Source organism: Culex pipiens, chromosome 3 (genome assembly GCF_016801865.2).
Source record: "Culex pipiens pallens isolate TS chromosome 3, TS_CPP_V2, whole genome shotgun sequence".
Lineage (NCBI taxonomy): Eukaryota > Metazoa > Arthropoda > Insecta > Diptera > Culicidae > Culex > Culex pipiens.
The window spans coordinates 126,214,458-126,230,461 of record NC_068939.1 but is presented as its reverse complement, the minus strand read 5'-3'; the positions used below and the strand labels follow the sequence as shown (position 1 = coordinate 126,230,461).

The 16,004-nt window shown below is 37.7% G+C and overlaps 1 protein-coding gene across 3 annotated transcripts in view; it reads left to right on the top strand.

Annotated features, from left to right (window-relative positions):
* Nucleotides 1-16,004, top strand: part of LOC120414376 (ataxin-2 homolog) — a 60,872-nt gene that overhangs the window by 42,448 nt on the left and 2,420 nt on the right. For 2 of the 3 annotated variants that reach the window (XM_039575545.2, XM_039575547.2), the window contains exons 3-4: nucleotides 1,094-3,198; nucleotides 3,424-3,689. In XM_039575545.2, coding sequence (XP_039431479.1) covers nucleotides 1,094-3,198; nucleotides 3,424-3,689 — 2,371 coding nt within the window. The remainder of the gene's footprint in view (nucleotides 1-1,093; nucleotides 3,199-3,423; nucleotides 3,690-16,004) is intronic. The other variant, XM_039575546.2, reaches the window with a different exon arrangement.

Below are 16,004 nucleotides of genomic sequence, written 5' to 3'. Positions count from 1 at the left end.
GAGTACTTTAAAAAAAAAGGTATTTTGTGAAAATTTAAGTATTCACCAAAAAACCCTACACAGCTAAAAAAGTAGTAATCCAGCTGCGTATAAAAGTGCTGGGTGTAAAATAAATATCGCATTTTTTATGCAATTTTATGTAATTTTACGCCCTGAAATATGTAGCCCATCAGTATGGGAAACCTATTTGACCGAAATGTCAAGCTGATATATGCGTTTATCCTTAAAGCTTTTCATCGGTCTGATGGCCGAGTGGGTTAAGGCGCCAGTCCATGCATGCATGCTTTTGCGTGCGATTTTACCATCGGATTTTTTGCTGTGTGATAAAGTGAAAAAGCACATAAAATTTCGCTTTGTTTGATACCCACATGGTAAAGTTTGATAATTTGAATATTTTCGAAGAATACGGTATTTTACCGAAATGTAAAAAAGAAAACTATCAAATTATTAGAAAAATGTTATTACTTCATCAAAAAAATTAATAAGAGTTTTAAATACATTCCGATCTGATGTGTCTAAGTGATAACAGTTCAATTGATAGCCAATCAACATGATGTTTCATGCATTGTTCGTCTTGCCCCAGTAATTGAGTTGAACGTACTGGAAATCAATAATTTAAAAATCATTTTTTATGGTTTAAATCATGATTTTTTAAAAACTTGTTCTATCAAAGTAAAAAAATCCGACAGATTTGTTACGGTTTTCATGGGCTTGGCCTAACTTGGCTAGGACCACTCGAATGTCCCAATAAAGAATGTGTCTTATTTTCAAATCTAGAGTTTTAACTTTCACATAGAATAGCTTTATAAATGAGGGAAATTTGGGACCATTTAGCGAATGGGTTGAGTAAGACGAGTGCTGGAAAAATCGAGTCAACGGGTTCCTTACAATATTTTTTGAATGAAAGTAAGGTAATTTGCTGCTAAAAAAAACGCTAAATATTTTGATGTTGACGGGTGTATCTTAAAATCCAGAACCATTCAAATGATTCTTTAGCGTTGGAGCTGGGAAGGCATCCGTCAGAAATAGTATTAGTGCATACCTGGTTTTATGAACACTTTCCAATAATCAATTTTTGCCTCTCTTCCTCCAGGTCGTGCTGGAAATGGCCCATCGCATTGAGCACGGCGGCCCGGAAGCGGAAAACAAGATCGTCGTCGACACCGTCGTGGACCGGCTCATCTTCAAGCCGTGCGACATTGTCAGTATTGCCGCGAAGGACGTGGACCTGGATTACGCGACGCGGGACACCTTCAAGACGGACACGGCCATCAGTTCGGCCCGGTGCAACGGAAACGGCCGGCCGGAGGAGCGCGAACTCGAGCCGTGGGACGAAAGCGGCGGCGGTGGCCTCGGTGGGCTGAACGGTGACGGCGGGTTGGGCGAGTTTTCGCTGGAGTTGGACGCGAATGCGAACGGGTGGGACGTGAATGATATGTTCCACAAGAACGAGACGATCTACGGAGTGCAGTCTACGTTCGATCAGTCGTTGACCGGATACACGGTGCAGATTACGAAGAAGGACTCGGACGACTTTAAGCACCAGGAGTCGGAGGCGGAGCGGATCGCGAACGAAATCGAGAACAATCCGGTGTACAAGGACCGGATCGATTTGGAGAACGGCGACGAGGAGGACGCGTTCGCAGCGGTGGTGCGACCGGGGGGTGGGGCCAGCGCGAGTCCCCAGCCGTCGTCCGGGTCGAACCCGAATAGTATGAACGATAAGGGTGGGGTGATGCCATCGAACACAGCCAAGTACATCGTACCGGCCAAGCGCAAGGGTCACGCGGGTAAGTTGACCGCCCGAAGCACGCCACCGCCGTTGACCAACAACGGAGGAGGACCACCACAGCAGGTTCAGCAGGTACAGCAAGTTCAGCAAGTGCAACAGGTGGCACAGCCACCACAGCAAGTGCAACAGTCTCAACCACAGCAGACGCTGCCTCCGCAGCAGCAGCCACAGCAACAGCAACAACCTTTGAGCCCACAAGCTCCACCCCACAAGAACAACAGCTATCAAAACATGTCGATGCCCCCGCAGCAGCAACAGCAGGTTCCACCTAGCAATCAGCAGCACGGCGGAGGCGCGTCTCAGTACGCGATGCACTCGAACCAGTCGCCGTACGGCGGCCACGTTCAGCATCAACCCCATCAACAGCAGCAGCAGCATAGCCAGCCTTCGGTTGTAAATAGTAACACGAGCATGAACAAGATGAACGGCGACCGGGAAATGTCCAACAGCAGTGGCAACAGCAGTAGCATGAATGTAAATAGTAACACTAAGCCTTTGCCGCAGCGTACCGTGCGGCAATATCCGAGCTCTGCGCCAAACTACGCCGAACCGCCGCCATCGCTGGGACCACAGCAGGGTGGTGGCGCCGGCGGCCAGATGCAGTCCATGGGCAAACCGCCGATTCACGTGACTCATCCACACCACGCGACTCACATGCCACCGCCACCGGTTGTGGCCAACGATCAGCAACAACAGCAGCAGCAGCAGCTTCAACCCCAGCAGGTCGTCATGTCGACGCACCACGTTGGATTGCCGCCGCCACACATCAACCAAGCGCCCCAACAGCAACAGCAACAACAAATGCAGCAACCTCCTCCGCCACAACCCCAACGCCAAGTCGTTGTGCGGCGTGACATGGACGATCTGCGCAAGTTTGGCCAAGACTTCAAGCTGGCGCCACCCCAACAGCAGCAACAGCAACCGCCGATGCACCAGCAGCCTCCACCACCTTCCCAGCACGGAGTTCAACAGCATCAGCAGCAGCAACAGGAACAACCGCCCCTCGAATCTTCACCGCCAATCTCGCAAAAGCACTCGGAACCTCCACCACACCAGCAGCAGAACCAATCTTCCCAAACGGGACTAGTTCACCAGCAGCCACAACCTCCCCAGCACATGGTTCAATCTCAACCGACGCCACAATCTCAACCCCCGCCCCAACAGCAGCAGAACCCACAACCGAGCACGACTTCACCTCCGGTGGCGTCCTCGGCGATGAACACTGCAACGAGCAACGTCAACGTCAGCCCGGCCGTCGTCAGCTCCGTCGTGACGCCGGTGGACGCTGCCGGAGTTGCCACCGACGTTGCGCCCGCCGTCAAGGCACCACCAAAGAAAACCTTCACGCTGAACCCGGCCGCCAAGCCGTTCACGCCGCGAAGCCCCAGCACACCGAACCCCTCGCGGTAAGTACCTACAACTAGCTAGCTCTTCATTTACGCTTGTGGTAACGGGTCTCATCGAAACTAACCTCACGCCACCACAAAACAAAACCTCCCCCCGCCCCACCTTCTAATCAGCATTCATAATACTAATTTTGGTGTTTCTACATGTTTCACGTGCGTCGTCGCCTCACCCTATCCCAACCAACAACAACAAACCTCCCCAAAAAACCTCGAACCAAACCACAGTCACACGTCTTCTAGCCCGCACACGCCGCAAACGCCCAACCCCGTCATGGTCCAGCAGCAGCAGCAACAGCAGCAACAACAACAACAGCAACAACAGCAGCAGCAGCAGCAACAGCAGCCACCGCAGGCCTATCCGGGCCAGCAGCAGCAGGTGCACGCCCCGCAGCCCATCCTGATGTCGTACGTGCTGCAGCCGCCGCAGAGCGCATTCCAGACGACGCAGCAGCACCCGCACGCCGGCCAGCAGCCGCGCATCCGGAAAGCGAGTAAGTGTCATCATTTCGAGACCTGGGACTCGGGAACAAAGCTTTTTTTTTCGCCTGGGTCGTCCCAAAATTTGAATTTTACTTTAATTCAAATATTTCTCTAAGAAAATGAGTTGCCAGATTATCACATTTTATAACTCATCGGAATGGCCTTTGTAATACCCATCCAAAGTTTTGCAAAACCGTAATTCCGGAAGTCATTATAGTCGATATTTGTGATATTTGGCCTTTTGAAGATGTGTATATAATGTTTTTGAGGACATCAAATACCAACTTTTCAGAAATTTTCAGGTTGTGCAAAAAATCTTTGACCGAGTTGTGAATTTTTGAATCTATACTGATTTTTTTGAAAAAATCGAAATATCGGTCGCAAAAATTTTTCAACTTCATTTTTCGATTTTACAAATTTGCAATCAAAAAAAAACTTTAAATCTTGATAAAGTACACCGTTTTCAAGTTAAAGCCATGTTTAAACTTTTTTTGTTTTTTGAAAACAGTCGCAGTTTTTCATTATTTTAAATAAGTGCACATGTTTGCCCACTTTTGATAAAAATATTTTTGAAGAGCTGCGAAAATTCTCTATATTATTCGATTTTGAACTTTGTTGATACGACCCTTAGTTGCTGAGATATTGCCATGCAAAGGTTTAAAAAGCAGGAAAAATGATGTTTTCTAAGTCTCACCCAAACAACCCACAATTTTCCAATGTCGATATCTCAGCAGCTAATGGTACGATTTACAATGTTGAAATATGAAGCATTCGTGAAATTTTCCGATCTTTTCAAAAACAATATTTTCAAAACATTTCAGAAGGGCATAATATTGAATGTTTGGTCCTTAACATCGGGATTAAAATGGATGATTTGTAAAATTTTCTTAAATCTCCTTTTTTATAAAATATTTTTTTAATGTTCAATAGTATGTTAAACTATTGAGAGCAATTCCATCTTTAATCAGGAATTTTTCTGGTACTTTTGTACCCGACCCTCTCCGATTTCAATGAAACTATGTAGACATGTTATCCTAGGCCTATATATAAGCTATTTAGATATTTTTGTATTCTGTAATTTAAAAATGACTGTATCTCGAAGACGTTGCATCGTACCAAAAAGTGGTCAAAGACAAACTTGTAGGAAATTAGACGGGCTTTCTGAAAAAAATACACTGAAAGAAAAATACACGCCACTTCTATGGGATTTTAAAATTTTTATGTTTAAAAGTTAAATTTTAAGGTGATGTTACGATTTTTTTTCGTTCAATTTTTTTTTTAGGAAATACCCTAAAATATGACAAAAAGACTCACGAAAAATGCAGGATGGTATGTCTCTCCTGCAAAAAATACAAAAATTATTTACTAAAACTGGTTTTTTGAAAAGTGGTCTAAACGTCAAAATTTTCAAAAACCGATAGGGGAGTTTGGGGTAATATGGACAGTGAGGGTAATTTGGATACCCCTTTAAAAATCACCTTTTCTTCGGAAATAAAGTGAAAACGGCAATTAAAGTGATAAGGCTAGTACTAGTAATGGCATAGGAGTATGGACATTAGGGTGTAATATCAAAATCGATTTTCCAGCACAGCAATTTTTCAGTTCCTTTTGGGGTCCTGAACAACTCCCCAAAGTTTGGGAACGATTGGTTTAGTCCTCACTTTGCGCAAAACGATTAAATTTTCCATATAAATTTGTATGAAAAAAAAAAAAACATTTTTTTGGATTTTAATATTTATAAAATTCACGTTTCACGCTGTACTAATACCGGATTCATATTCGGATGCTCTAAAAGGTGCTCTACAACTTTCCCGAAGAGAGTATGGTGCTAGTTTGTCTGTGAAAAAAGATACAGCGTCCTAAAAACTCGTCTAAAACGTGATTTTCGAGCAAAAAACACGTTTTAGACGAGTTTTGAACACGCTGTATCTTTTTTTAGGAGCAAGTTAGCACCATACTCTCTTCGGGAAAGTTGTAGAGCACCTTCCAAGGCATCCGAATATGAATCCGGTTTTAGTACAGCGTGAAAAGTGGATTTTATAAATATCAAAATCCAAAAAAATAGTTTTTCTCATACAAATTTATATGGAAAATTTAATCGCTTTGCGCAAAGTGAGGACTAAACCAATCGTTCCCAAACTTTGGGGAGTTGTTTAGGACCCCAAAAGGAACTAAAAAGTGGCTGTGCTCGCTAAATTTGGAGAACTTTCTTTTTTTCCATACAACCATATTACACCCTAATGGACATACAAAAAAAGTTGGAATAGGTTAAGTAGTTTTGGTATAATATGTAAAAGTTTCCAAAGGTCGGTTGGCACTGCCTTAAGTTCTAATTTTTGAAGGTTGGGAAATAAAGTTTTGCAGAGATTATATGGCAAAAAGCGGACAATTTTTGCTTAAGGGGGTTTCTTGGACGATGCCTGAGATATGTACGTATAAATATTGTGCATTTTATCCATTTTTATCATCAAAAATTGCAATTTTTGATAGAACATGCTATGGGGGTAATTTGGACATACCTGAAAGTCTACCTGTCAGGCAAAAAAAAGTAACTTTCATAGTTGGTCGAGTTTTTAAAGCGATTCAGATAAATTTAGAGGGATTTAAAATGTCAAAACACTCAAATAGGAATGTGAGCAATGAGAACTATCACATAATCCCTATGTTTCTAAATTTAGATAAATTTATTTCAATATTCGAATTGATGAAAATCTGATTACTGCACATTTGGAGTTCAACTAAACTCTAATGTAGATTTTTTTTATATTAATTGCTTTGACATTTCTAATTTCTATATGCTGGTTTATAATAATATTTAAATTTAAAGGGCTACGGAATGTAAAATTTAAAAAAATATAGTTTTAGGTTAATTAGTTCTATGTAAAGATTAGTTTCGACAAATCTAAACGATACCTTAACCCGTATAGGCCTGGGTGAAATTGGAATCACTAAAATGACCATAACTCAGCGAAAACTCAACCAATTTGCATACTTCTTTATTAGTTGGACTCGTTAGAATGTCTATTTTCCGAAAATGACCCGCAGAACCCGGAAATGTTCCGGTGGCCGGAGATATTCCGGTGGGTCACTGGGTCAAATGGGGTCAAAAATGGCAATTTTTGGGACCCGTATAGATTTTCAAACAGAAATCTTGGAAAAAATACATTTTTTCTTGTTATGATCATTGTTCTACCCACAGACAATGCTAACCATCAATTTTGAACCACCGGAATTGTTCCGGATTGGACGGGTAGGTTCCATACCGCGGGGGAACCGGTCAGGGGGCGGCCAATAATACAAATATTTTTATCATGGCAATATGGGTGTCAAAGTTCACCATTTTCAAAATCTAGCTCATCTAGGATCCCCAAAACCATTTTTGGACCGATCTGGCCACTTTGGGACCGGTTCCCGGTACTCCGGCGAATCCCGGAATACGGCAAATTGCGGAATTATTTCAGAACAATTTTGGACCCAGCAATGTGGGTGTCAATGTTCACAATTTTCTAAATACAGCTCATCTAGGATCACCAAAACCATTTTTGGACCGATCTGGCCACTTTGGGACCGGTTCCCGGTACTCCGGCGAAACCCGGAATACGGCAAATTGCGGAATTATTTCAGAACAATTTTCGACCCAGCAATGTGGGTGTCAATGTTCACAATTTTCTAAATACAGCTCATCTAGGATCACCAAAACCATTTTTGGACCGATCTGGCCACTTTGGGACCGGTTCCCGGTACTCCGGCGAAACCCGGAATACGGCAAATTGCGGAATTCTTTCAGATCAATTTTTGACCCAGCAATATGGGTGTCAAAGTTCACCATTTTCAAAATCTAGCTCATCTAGGATCCCCAAAACCATTTTTGGACCGATCTGGCCACTTTGGGACCGGTTCCCGGTACTCCGGCGAAACCCGGAATACGGCAAATTGCGGAATTATTTCAGAACAATTTTGGACCCAGCAATATGGGTGTCACAGTTCACCATTTTCAAAATCTAGCTCATCTAGGATCCCCAAAACCATGTTTGGAACGATCTGGCCACTTTGGGACCGGTTCCCGGTACTCCGGCGAAACCCGGAAAACGGCAAATTATGGGATTACTTACTAAGAAATCAAAAGTTCATGATTAGTCCAATGTATTTATATTTTTTTGAGTTTGAAGATATTCAGGCCTCTCTCTCTCTCTCTCACTTTCCTTTTTTGTCTCTCATTCGTTCTGTTCTTTTACTATCTCGCTCGCTCGTTTGTTATTTTTTCTTTCTCTTTCATTCTTTCAGTTTTTCTGTTGCCCTTTCACTGTTTATGTCCTTCTCTTTCTTTCTTCCACACTCTTTTTCTTGCTCGCACTCTCTTTCTCTTTCTATCTCTCTCTCTCTATCTCTATCTCTCTCTCTCTATCTCTATCTCTCTCTCTCTCTCTCTCTCTCTCTCTCTCTCTCAAGCTTTTGAACATTTTTCGCACAACATTACTTTGGCTGACTTTCCGCATACGCCACAGATGGCAGTCTCACAATGAGCACATTTCGTTTCAGTTTTCCGATCCACTTTGCACGTCTCGCACCGAACTCGACTTATCTTTGTGTTCGTCGTCTTTGGTTTCAGGCCTTGCTTCTTACACTCTCTACAAAACTTTAGGTCCATCTCAGTGTAGTGTTGCTTACAGACTGCTTCCGCGCAAATACAACAGGTACGGATTGGCCTAGACTCCTTGCCACACCAGTTGCACAGTTTTGCGCCCGCTTCCATTTGGCGAGAAGAAAACGCGTTCAGCTGCCCTCGTAACTCCTTTGTCAGCCTTTGAGATTTTACACGTTCCTGTACGTTCTCCTGAATGAGCTGGTCGCACAGTTGTTGCAGAAAATTTGATCTCCAACTTTTGCCCTTGCACCGCTCCGGGTACTTCAACCGGTACAGGCAACTCGCATTCAAGCAGGCGACGCTCAGGAGTTCCATCACCAGTTTCTTCGTCCATACCCTGGTCTTTCGGACACAGTTCGTCTTGCGAGTGATGAAATCGCCTGCATCAACAGCGCCCTTCGTCCCGTTGTAGTGAAGCACGATTGGTGGTTTTTTGCCGCAGATTGTGGTTTTGGTAAGGGTTGATGTCAGTACAATGGCCGGCTTTTTTTTGTGTCCGTCGATAAAAGAAGTCAGGGTGCTTACGCCGTTATAGCCGACCAGTACCGAGTTGGGTGCCCGGCTGGCCGACTTGGCGAAGCTATCCGGCAAATCTGGTTTGTTCGTTCGAACCGTTCCCGTGAAAAGGGTGTTGTCCTTGAACAGGTCGTCGGAGAGTTGGAGAGAGCTGAAGAAATTATCTGTAGTCACCTCTCTCCAAAGACCCGTAAATGGCTGCATCAGATCCAGTACCACTCTCTTGCCCTGTCCCTTCTCCGGTTTTTTGTCGACTTTTCCTGTGTACACCTGCAAGTTGCATATGTACTGACAATGGACACAAGAGCAGCACCAAACTTTCATGCCATATTTGCCTGGTTTCGATTTCATGTAAACCCTGAAAGGGCATTTACCTGGAGGGAGAAACAAAACAATCTATTTTACAAAACATTTTTTTTTAATTTTTAAATTTTTGAATTTTTGAATGTTTGAATGTTTGAATTTTTGAATTTTTGAATTTTTGAATTTTTGAATTTTTGAATTTTTGAATTTTTGAATTTTTGAATTTTTGAATTTTTGAATTTTTGAATTTTTGAATTTTTGAATTTTTGAATTTTTGAATTTTTGAATTTTTGAATTTTTGAATTTTTGAATTTTTGAATTTTTGAATTTTTGAATTTTTGAATTTTTGAATTTTTGAAATTTTGAATTTTTGAATTTTTGAATTTTTGAATTTTTGATTTTTTGAATTTTTGAATTTTTGAATTTTTGAATTTTTGAATTTTTGAATTTTTGAATTTTTGAATTTTTGAATTTTTGAATTTTTGAATTTTTGAATTTTTGAATTTTTGAATTTTTGAATTTTTGAATTTTTGAATTTTTGAATTTTTGAATTTTTGAATTTTTGAATTTTTGAATTTTTGAATTTTTGAATTTTTGAATTTTTGAATTTTTGAATTTTTGAATTTTTGAATTTTTGAATTTTTGAATTTTTGAATTTTTGAATTTTTGAATTTTTGAATTTTTGAATTTTTGAATTTTTGAATTTTGAATTTTTGAATTTTTGAATTTTTGAATTTTTGAATTTTTGAATTTTTGAATTTTTGAATTTTTGAATTTTTGAATTTTTGAATTTTTGAATTTTTGAATTTTTGAATTTTTGAATTTTTGAATTTTTGAATTTTTGAATTTTTGAATTTTTGAATTTTTGAATTTTTGAATTTTTGAATTTTTGAATTTTTGAATTTTTGAATTTTTGAATTTTTGAATTTTTGAATTTTTGAATTTTTGAATTTTTGAATTTTTGAATTTTTGAATTTTTGAATTTTTGAATTTTTGAATTTTTGAATTTTTGAATTTTTGAATTTTTGAATTTTTGAATTTTTGAATTTTTGAATTTTTGAATTTTTGAATTTTTGAATTTTTGAATTTTTGAATTTTTGAATTTTTGAATTTTTGAATTTTTGATTTTTGAATTTTTGAATTTTTGAATTTTTGAATTTTTGAATTTTTGAATTTTTGAATTTTTGAATTTTTGAATTTTTGAATTTTTGAATTTTTGAATTTTTGAATTTTTGAATTTTTGAATTTTTGAATTTTTGAATTTTTGAATTTTTGAATTTTTGAATTTTTGAATTTTTGAATTTTTGAATTTTTGAATTTTTGAATTTTTGAATTTTTGAATTTTTGAATTTTTGAATTTTTGAATTTTTGAATTTTTGAATTTTTGAATTTTTGAATTTTTGAATTTTTGAATTTTTGAATTTTTGAATTTTTGAATTTTTGAATTTTAGAATTTTTGAATTTTTGAATTTTTGAATTTTTGAATTTTTGAATTTTTGAATTTTTGAATTTTTGAAATTTTGAATTTTTGAATTTTTGAATTTTTGAATTTTTGATTTTTTGAATTTTTGAATTTTTGAATTTTTGAATTTTTGAATTTTTGAATTTTTGAATTTTTAAATTTTTGAATTTTTGAATTTTTGAATTTTTGAATTTTTGAATTTTTGAATTTTTGAATTTTTGAATTTTTGAATTTTTGAATTTTTGAATTTTTGAATTTTTGAATTTTTGAATTTTTGAATTTTTGAATTTTTGAATTTTTGAATTTTTGAATTTTTGAATTTTTGAATTTTTGAATTTTTGAATTTTTGAATTTTTGAATTTTTGAATTTTTGAATTTTTGAATTTTTGAATTTTTGAATTTTTGAATTTTTGAATTTTTGAATTTTGAATTTTTGAATTTTTGAATTTTTGAATTTTTGAATTTTTGAATTTTTGAATTTTTGAATTTTTGAATTTTTGAATTTTTGAATTTTTGAATTTTTGAATTTTTGAATTTTTGAATTTTTGAATTTTTGAATTTTTGAATTTTTGAATTTTTGAATTTTTGAATTTTTGAATTTTTGAATTTTTGAATTTTTGAATTTTTGAATTTTTGAATTTTTGAATTTTTGAATTTTTGAATTTTTGAATTTTTGAATTTTTGAATTTTTGAATTTTTGAATTTTTGAATTTTTGAATTTTTGAATTTTTGAATTTTTGAATTTTTGAATTTTTGAATTTTTGAATTTTTGAATTTTTGAATTTTTGAATTTTTGAATTTTTGAATTTTTGAATTTTTGAATTTTTGAATTTTTGAATTTTTGAATTTTGATTTTTGAATTTTTGAATTTTTGAATTTTTGAATTTTTGAATTTTTGAATTTTTGAATTTTTGAATTTTTGAATTTTTGAATTTTTGAATTTTTGAATTTTTGAATTTTTGAATTTTTGAATTTTTGAATTTTTGAATTTTTGAATTTTTGAATTTTTGAATTTTTGAATTTTTAAATTTTTGAATTTTTGAATTTTTGAATTTTTGAATTTTTGAATTTTTGAATTTTTGAATTTTTGAATTTTTGAATTTTTGAATTTTTGAATTTTTGAATTTTTGAATTTTTGAATTTTTGAATTTTTGAATTTTTGAATTTTTGAATTTTTGAATTTTTGAATTTTTGAATTTTTGAATTTTTGAATTTTTGAATTTTTGAATTTTTGAATTTTTGAATTTTTGAATTTTTGAATTTTTGAATTTTTGAATTTTTGAATTTTTGAATTTTTGAATTTTTGAATTTTTGAATTTTTGAATTGTTGAATTTTTGAATTTTTGAATTTTTGAATTTTTGAATTTTTAAATTTTTGAATTTTTACTTACCCCGAAACACGCACAGTCGCTCATCAATCGTTAGGTTGCTGCCAGGATTGTAGTTACGGATGCAACGTTTCACGAAATCGTCGTAAATCAATCTCACCGGCTCCAACTTGTTCTTCGATTTTCGGAAACGTCTCTTCCGAGTTTTTCGGTCATCAAATCGCCAAAAATTGAAGATGTCCTTGAACCGATCGCGTGCCATAGCCAACTTGAAGAACCTTGGTGCCCAAACGTCATCTGAACTCCAAAGGATGTTTGTGTTGACGTCGTTCATATGAAGACGACCTGCTCCGATTAGGACAGCAATGAATGCCCGCATTTCCGGTACCGTAACATCATTCCATTTTCGGCGCTTCGATCTCGCATGCATATTGGTGTATTTCACCATTATACCAAGCATACCGACTGACATAAACAATTCGAATGCGTCCTGGGCCGTTTTGAAATCCTTCGAATGATCAGTCAACCCATGATTACACTGGTCGAATTCACCGCGAAAAGCTTTCTTATCCGGTTTTTTTCGCCATCTTACTCCGTTCCTCGCGACGAAATCTTCGTCGCTCTCGGAAGTGCCACTGCTGTGAAAAAACAAAAACACACACATTCATTCACACATTTTTTAAAACTTTTTAGTCAAAAAATTACCTTGCAGATTGATTTGATTCATCATCTTCACTTGGTAGATCGGAAACTGTCGCTGCATCAGAAGATTCATTGTAATCATCAAGTTCACTCTCACTTTCTGTATCCATCACTCGGTCAAAAAAAATGCTTTGATCAGACGCAATCAAGAACTCAATCTAGAATGAAACCTCATCACCAAGGAACAAGTCGAGAGCAAGCGAGAACGAACTAAAGCATAAAACGGAAAGAAGGAGAAATTTTCTCTTGCTCTCTGTCTTGCCACGCGTTTACCAAAGAGACGTCAATGGAACAGTTGCCAGGTTGCCAGATAAAGATAAAGGCTTTGCTAAAAAATCCATATTGTAATCGATAATGAATAAAATGTAAAATTGCACAATTTTTGAACACAATTTTGCTCAATAATTATGAGAAAGTGGCATGCCAGATTTTCCCAGATAGTTTTGTCAGATTTTTTTTTCGATTTAATTCTGGTAACACTGATACTGGTCCGCAGGGTTGGGAAGCGACGAGCGCAACCTGTCAAAAGCTGATGCGCCACACAATGTACACGCTAACGACAACTCACCCAATTTTGTTCGATGCAATCAACGCAACAGAATTTTCGCACCATATAAGAGGTTTATATTTTGCTTTGGGTTGGGTTTGGAGGTTCGCGCCAAATAAGCTAGGTTTCCTGCTCGCGCAACTACATGGCTTGTACGAGGATAGCGTTGTCATTTTTAGACAAAGTTTTCCACATTTTACATCGAAACCGACAACGAAGAACATGTAAACATTGCACGCGAGCTGTCAAATAAAGGCACGGCGTAAAACCTTATGAAATAAATATAAAAAAAGTAAACAAACAATGAAGTCAGTTCAACACAAATTTTGAACAATTGAACTGACAGGTTCATTTTGAAAATGGTGAACATTGACACCCACATTGCTGGGTCCAAAATTGTTCTGAAATAATTCCGCAATTTGCCGTATTCCGGGAATCGCCGGAGTACCGGGAACCGGTCACAAAGTGGCCAGATCGGTCCAAAAATGGTTTTGGGGATCCTAGATGAGCTAGATTTTGAAAATGGTGAACTTTGACACCCATATTGCTGGGTCCAACATTGTTCTGAAATAATTCCGCAATTTGCCGTATTCCGGGTTTCGCCGGAGTACCGGGAACCGGTCCCAAAGTGGCCAGATCGGTCCAAAAATGGTTTTGGAGATCCTAGATGAGCTAGATTTTGAAAATGGTGAACTTTGACACCCATATTGCTGGGTCAAAAATTGATCTGAAAGAATTCCGCAATTTGCCGTATTCCGGGTTTCGCCGGAGTACCGGGAACCGGTCCCAAAGTGGCCAGATCGGTCCAAAAATGGTTTTGGTGATCTTAGATGAGCTGTATTTAGAAAATTGTGAACATTGACACCCACATTGCTGGGTCGAAAATTGTTCTGAAATAATTCCGCAATTTGCCGTATTCCGGGTTTCGCCGGAGTACCGGGAACCGGTCCCAAAGTGGCCAGATCGGTCCAAAAATGGTTTTGGGGATCCTAGATGAGCTAGATTTTGAAAATGGTGAACATTGACACCCACATTGCTGGGTCGAAAATTGTTCTGAAATAATTCCGCAATTTGCCGTATTCCGGGATTCGCCGGAGTACCGGGAACCGGTCCCAAAGTGGCCAGATCGTTCCAAAAATGGTTTTGGAGATCCTAGATGAGCTAGATTCTGAAAATGGTGTACTTTGACACCCATATTGCTGGGTCCAAAATTGTTCTGAAATAATTCCGCAATTTGCCGTATTCCGGGATTCGCCGGAGTACCGGGAACCGGTCCCAAAGTGGCCAGATCGGTCCAAAAATGGTTTTGGAGATCCTAGATGAGCTAGATTCTGAAAATGGTGAACTTTGACACCCATATTGCTGGGTCCAAAATTGTTCTGAAATAATTCCGCAATTTGCCGTATTCCGGGATTCGCCGGAGTACCGGGAACCGGTCCCAAAGTGGCCAGATCGGTCCAAAAATGGTTTTGGGGATCCTAGATGAGCTAGATTTTGAAAATGGTGAACTTTGACACCCATATTGCCATGATAAAAATATTTGTATTATTGGCCGCCCCCTGACCTGTTCCCCCGCGGTATGGAACCTACCCGTCCAATCCGGAACAATTCCGGTGGTTCAAAATTGATGGTTAGCATTGTCTGTGGGTAGAACAATGATCATAACAAGAAAAAATGTATTTTTTCCAAGATTTCTGTTTGAAAATCTATACGGGTCCCAAAAATTGCCATTTTTGACCCCATTTGACCCAGTGACCCACCGGAATATCTCCGGCCACCGGAACATTTCCGGGTTCTGCGGGTCATTTTCGGAAAATAGACATTCTAACGAGTCCAACTAATAAAGAAGTATGCAAATTGGTTGAGTTTTCGCTGAGTTATGGTCATTTTAGTGATTCCAATTTCACCCAGGCCTATACGGGTTAATCACTATAAACTATACTTGTGCCTAATCCAGAATCAATGTTTAAATCATTTCAGAATGAATGATTAAATTATGTATACTACACTGAACTATTTGTTATCTTCCTATTGAATTATGCGATGTGAGCAAAAAACACTTAAAAATAAAAAGCAAACCAGGTTGAAGGATATAAAACATGCTCAAAAAATCTAATGTTAAACTTATTCTTCAACGTGTGTCCAAATTACCCCAAAAAAGGTGTCCATATTACCCCACAAAACATGTCCAAATTACCCCACAAGGGCATGTAGAAAATTACCCCATAGGGGTGTTCATATTACCCCCACAAAAAAATGTGGGGGTAATTTGGACACCTTTTAATTTTTGCGATAAAAATGGGTTTTTCATCAAAATTTATCTAAATAAATTACATTTTTCTAAAAAATATGGTCTCTTTTATCCTCTGGTGTCATCCACATTCCTTTGAAATATCCATACAGCCCGTGGCAGAGCAATTTCCTTAGGGTGTCCAAATTACCCCACAATCCCCTAGTGGGAATCGATTATCCAGACATATCTCCATATTGACCATTGTCCCAAGTCCAATCCTTGCAAAGTTACAGCGGTTTAAAAAATTAAAATGCTGAAAAACAGCTTTTTTGTGGTTTTTGGCATTTTCTATATGACAGACTTGATTTTTCAGTCTCGAAAATATTTTTACCAGAAAGCTCGTCCAATTTCCCATAAGTTTGCCTTTAACAGCTTTTACAGTTGGCTCCATATACACAAAAATTGAAATCGGAGAGGGTCGGGTACAAAATTACCAGAAAAATTCCTGATTTGAGATGGAATTGCTCTTGAACATTTTTGGGCACAAAATACCTTTAACATGAAACTGTGCACATTATCAAAAAGTAATT